This window comes from Poecilia reticulata, linkage group LG13, assembly GCF_000633615.1.
Source record: "Poecilia reticulata strain Guanapo linkage group LG13, Guppy_female_1.0+MT, whole genome shotgun sequence".
NCBI lineage: Eukaryota > Metazoa > Chordata > Actinopteri > Cyprinodontiformes > Poeciliidae > Poecilia > Poecilia reticulata.
The window spans coordinates 2,548,689-2,554,104 of record NC_024343.1 but is presented as its reverse complement, the minus strand read 5'-3'; the positions used below and the strand labels follow the sequence as shown (position 1 = coordinate 2,554,104).

The following is a 5,416-nucleotide window of genomic DNA, read 5'->3' as shown; positions in this document are numbered from 1 at the left end:
AAGAAGAAGAAAAAAAAGATCCACAAGCGTCTGTCTGTGTTGCCCAAAGGAAACAGCGGCCACTGCTAAGCTGTGCAGGAATCCCTCAAAGCTACAGAAAAACCTGCTTTTTTATTTTATTGGTAATGACAGCAACAACCAACAAAGCCAGGCAGATTTGTTAATGATTAGGGAAACTGTTACAATGAATGGGCTGCAGTCTTTTTTTTTTTTTTTAAAGCTTAGAAAGAAATGTTCAAAGAATTTGAGGCATCATTATTTATTTATGCTTTACATGTCATTCATTAGCTTTGTATTYATAGACTTAAAACTTTTTCAACTTTCTCATATTGCACCACAAAAAAAACTAAAACCCTCAATGGAAGTCAATCTTTTCTGACTAGATGATTTAAAATGATAGAAGAGTTAGTTTAAGGCTAAATTAAATTTAAGACCTTAGATGAATATTAGGCTCTTTTTAAGACTTTTGAAGGCCTTAAATTTGTATATATATTTTTTTATTTTAGACTAACATAATTGGGAACCGTGCTATTGGAGGTTGAAAGAGACTCAAGACTGAATTGGAGATTTACCATCACGGTATAATCATGTGTAAACATGGCCTAGTCAAAGTAAAGACCTAAATCCCGCTAAAATTAATTTTCACAGATGGTTTTTATCTAAGCCCTCCCGACCCCACTAAGGGATAAGGGTGTAAAGAAAATGGATGGATGGATGGATGGATGGATGGATGGATGGATGGATGGGTTTTTATCTAATCTGAGCTCGAGACTTTTCGCAATGAAAAAAATTGACACAAACTCTTTAGATCTGCAAAACTATTAGGAGCACAAAACAAAAGACTTGATGCTGTAAAGGCATTCAAAGTTGGTTCTACAAACAAAGTATTGACCTGCGGGGCTAAATACCGTAATATACTYATTACATTCTTCAAAGAACATATTTTAAAAATCCATTCATCATCAGGCATATTTTGTGTTTTATTACATGAAATACACTGGAATTAGTTTTAATGTGCATCTGGTTGGAACTGTTTTACTTACATTGTACGTCTCSAGCTTCACTCTGTTGCGAAAGATAAAAGTGTTGAAGTTCGCTTGCTGGAAGATCTCGTCGAATGCCGATTCATTCTGAAATACGAGCAAATGTATTCTTTTTAATTCTCGTTTTCGACGAACCAACGCAAAGAAAAACAATCAATACTTAGAAATAATTGCTGGGATTTCTTATAAAGCATGCATGGAAGAGCAGAGACACAGCATATTTAAAAGTAAGTCCAGGCATGTTTGGAAACAGCAAAACTTGAGGTTTACTTTTTCAACTGACAGTTTCACTTCTCTGAAAGAACCAAATGAATTTTTGRAGAGAAGAGACTCACCGAGTCCTTGAGCTGGCCCAAGTACGCGGCGTTCTGGCCCAGGATGGCCTCAGCGCCGTCCTGGAAGCAAGTCACCCACTGGTTGTCGGCGTAGTCCGCAATGTTGGCCTGACAAATGACATGGCAGAAAGAAAAATCCAACAGTGAATAAAAAAAAGTWAAAAAACTAAAACGGTGAAGTGTTTAAAGTGTGATGTTTTGCCCGATATTGCAGCTAGAAGACRGTGTGTATATCCTGCTGGTTATCCTGGCAAAAAACACACACAGAATCAGCGTGGAAGCAAATTCACAGCTTCTCCGACTGCTTGTGAAGAACAATATGTTAAGTGGTGAGAGCTACGAAATAAAAAATAATAATAAAATCCATTTAAGAAGTCTGCCTTTTGTAATCCTGCTGCTGACCAAGCTTTTGTAGTCATCTTCACATAAAAAAAAAAAAGGTTATTTTCTAACCGAGCTGGAAAAAATTATATTTGTGTTCATCAGTGAAAATGCAATAGGATAATGGAGTATACAAAGGCCTGCAGTGGTCAAACATAAAGTTGTAAAAAGCCTCAAGTCAAATTAAATCTGGTCCTCATTACMGTGTTTCACAGATGTAGCTTCAACATTTCTAACTTTAATTGCGGAGAGCAGTTAGAGGCAACGTTGTGAGACGGAGAGAGGGGCAAAAGGGAGAGAAGCACCGGTTTAAGGATGTAGAAGGACAAAGTATTAAGAAATAAGACAAAATAATTTAAAGCGTAAAAAAACAACCTCAGCTGAAGCAAAAACGGAAAAAAAAAAAAAAAAAAAAAAAAAAAAAAAAAGCATATTGGTGCAAAGTGGGCGCCAGGTTTTAAGTCACTTACGGACAGAATGAGGCGGTACTTGAAGTTGGGAAACTCTTTATCGCACTTCTCGCAGCGGAACATGCCATTCTGCTGGTCCACCACCTTTTTGTTGCAGTCCTGGGTTGGGCAGGCCTGATAAAGACAGTTCTCCTTACGTAGAAACACGATGGTGGCTATGCAGGAGTAGTAGTCAGCCTAAACAAGGAGAGGGAAACAAATCCACTTTATTAGATGAACAAATACCTTAAAAGAAAAAGGAGATACAGTTTTGCAATCCTGACCAGAACGTTGCTGGTTAAACTGCTTTACAAAAGTATTCTGAGGAATAATGTAGCGTGGATACAAAAGTATGAGACCACCTGTTAAAATGTCCAGTTTGTGTAATTTAAGACCGACATTAAGATAAGAGCTCAGATATTCTTCATGTGTCTTTGCTATGAAGAATATCTGACCAAGAAGGACGCTTTTCTTAGGAGAAAAACATCCAAACTAGGCCGAATACAGTAAAAACAGAAACATTAAAGTCTCCCAGATGGCATGTAGGAATGTGTTCTACATTTTAGCCATAATTCAAACTGTTTTGGACAAAAACAGCTCTGARCACCTCCAGGAAAATACCGTATACACAGTCGCCATGGCAGTGGCAGCGAATTATGAACGCCACTGGATGTTAGCTTGAACATTTCAGGATTCTTCTAAAAACGACAAATTTTGTCTTTAACTACAAAGTTAACCCATTAATCCCACATCAACTCAAATTGTGTGTATGMATCAGTAAAAACRTTCAGTTTGCATGAGCTAAACTGCAACAAACTGAYGAATTTGTAGACACRAAGTAAGATGTTGTACATGCTTACCAAAGCAGATCAAATCAATAAAACAAACTCATGAACAYAAAAACACCCGGATGTGTTCCARCTGGATGACAAATTGTCTYAATAAGAGCGAATAAGTTTGCATCACMCGTCTTTTCCTTCGCAACAGATCTTTGTCGCACCCTAACATCTGTCTGATAAGAGTGGCTCAAATTCCCTCCAAATCCACGCTGAACATCCCATGCAGAAGAAGATCTAGGCCACTGCAGGGCGCGATAAAAGGATAACGGTCCACGCCGGAGCTCAGGATGTGGACGTGCCATCTATCCGTTAGACCAAAAATGTCTGCTGCGATTTGCAAAACAAAGAAGTTGTCTAAAATGGGTACATGATATCAATACGTCAAAAGAAGAAAAAAAAAAAAAACCTCCAGTGGCTGAATGTTTAATGACCATTTTGCTAAACAAAAACTTCAGAAGTCGTTACGTTCCACTGTTTGTTTTTCTTCTAATGAGTCTATTAATGTAAACGTCTCCAATTAGTGTGAGACTGATCTGTGAGGAAGGAAAATAAAGTGTTTTTCTTGTCTCTTTAACATATTGTTATAAATGCAGCGTCAAAACAGACAAGCGAGTTGTGGCCGCTKGCTCTCAGAAGGGGCACGGCGTCGGCGTGCATACTTCAAGTATTGGCACAAAGACTGCGACGAAAACAAAAAGTGACAGGAATTTGCTCGGCGGGGTCTTGAGAAGCCTGACCCTCCCTGCCATCGCCTATGGGATGTGGCAGAGTCAGCGGTGCTTTGTCATAACCACACTCTGCTACATGACACGCCAACAAGAAACAAGCAGCTCAAGATTTAGAGGGAGAAGAACTTTCAGAGTTCACCTGACATAGGCGAGCATTAAAAACGGTGAAATATTTATATTTTGCTACATTTTAAATAAGAAATCATCAAAAATTAAAAGTGTCTCAGTAGTTCTATTCAAACAGTTGAACTGAAATAGATTAATTACACATTACAACATTTTATGCCTTTAAATTTATTAACTTGGATGAGTATCGCTAGGAGCTGGTTCCGAAAATTACAAGAGACCAATTAACAGAAAAGGAATAGTTAGCACACTGAAAAGCGTGATTATGTAATAAACAGAATATCCTGAACTCACAGGGCCAACACCAGCAGACGGCATGATTTCCCCTAAATGAAATCTAACGGGAAACTTCACACAGGACCTCATAGGTTGGGCTCCCTACCTCTCTTSTCCTCTTCTCTAAGGCATGATTTTTCTGGTTTCATCTCTGGTTTAGGAGTGGCCTAACACAAGRAATACAACAGCTGTATGCAATCTTTGTAGTGGCTCTCTAAGCGTCACCTCCAGCTGAGTGGTTTTTGTTAACGATATAATTATTTCATTGACGGCCATCTTTTTCTATGACGATAAAAAATAAACAAAAAAAAAACGTGGCTTTTAAGGACTAAACGTCATTTGTCATTGGCGAAAGYAGACAAAATGACAGCGGGCGGTTGGTCAGACGTAGAAAATGTACAACATTTCTGCCTTTTGTGTTTGTAATCTGTCAGTCAAAAGTTAAAAAGCATAATTTCTGTTCATGTTTGGTCCCACCCACCACCTGAATGGCTTTTAAATCATTAATATACTGTGGCAGACGCTGCAAGTCAGATGAAGAGGCTTGGTGGATGCAAACCCAGGAAGGATCTATGGACTTATACCAAGTAGGCTAAAACACTTTTGACAGAAGAACTGCTGAGGGAGATGGCGGTACATGTGGATTTGAACTTAGACAAAACATTAGGCATCTTACCCTGAAGGCTCACCGCACTGATAAGTTCACTTTGTCAGGCGTTGAAATTTTATATTTATTGCTTTTACTGCTTTTCTTGGCATTTCATCAGTTTTTAAACTGTATAGGTTTTGGTTTTTGTAATTGCTCAGCACTTGGTTTGAAAGCCCTTTATAAATAACGTTACCATTACTGATAAGTTTCCGTTACCCAACAATTGGCTTGTGACAAATTTTGTAATCTATGAAATTCCACATTACTTCTGGCGTGGGTGCCAACATTAGGCTGTTAGCTTGATTGCAGTATAACTTCAGTTTGTGTAGTTAGTATTATGAGTTAAACATTAGGAGACTCAAGGCTGACACTTAAATTGTAAAATACTCAATAATCCATCATTTGGCAATTAAATGCTGTTGAATTAGAGGAAAAAAAGGCCAGCAAAACTGATGCCCTTTTTTTTTTTTTTTTTACTTTTCTTTTTTCTATGTGGGGATTTACATTCATTGTAGACTGTGTCGATATCCGTTTATTGAACAAATATTAGAACAGCAGTCTTTCCAATAATTAACTACATCATAAAACTT

General features: G+C 37.9%; 1 protein-coding gene across 1 annotated transcript; it reads right to left on the bottom strand.

Moving 5' to 3' along the window:
* Positions 1-968: 968 nt before the first annotated feature.
* On the bottom strand, positions 969-3,796 carry LOC103474199 (replication protein A 70 kDa DNA-binding subunit-like). The gene is made up of 4 exons (XM_008425001.2): positions 3,785-3,796; positions 2,230-2,406; positions 1,379-1,486; positions 969-1,130 (listed from the first exon to the last, which is right to left on the bottom strand). Exons 1-4 carry the CDS (start codon positions 3,794-3,796, stop codon positions 984-986), a joined length of 444 nt encoding a protein of 147 aa, XP_008423223.1. The 3' UTR covers positions 969-983.
* Between the last annotated feature and the right edge of the window lie 1,620 nt (positions 3,797-5,416).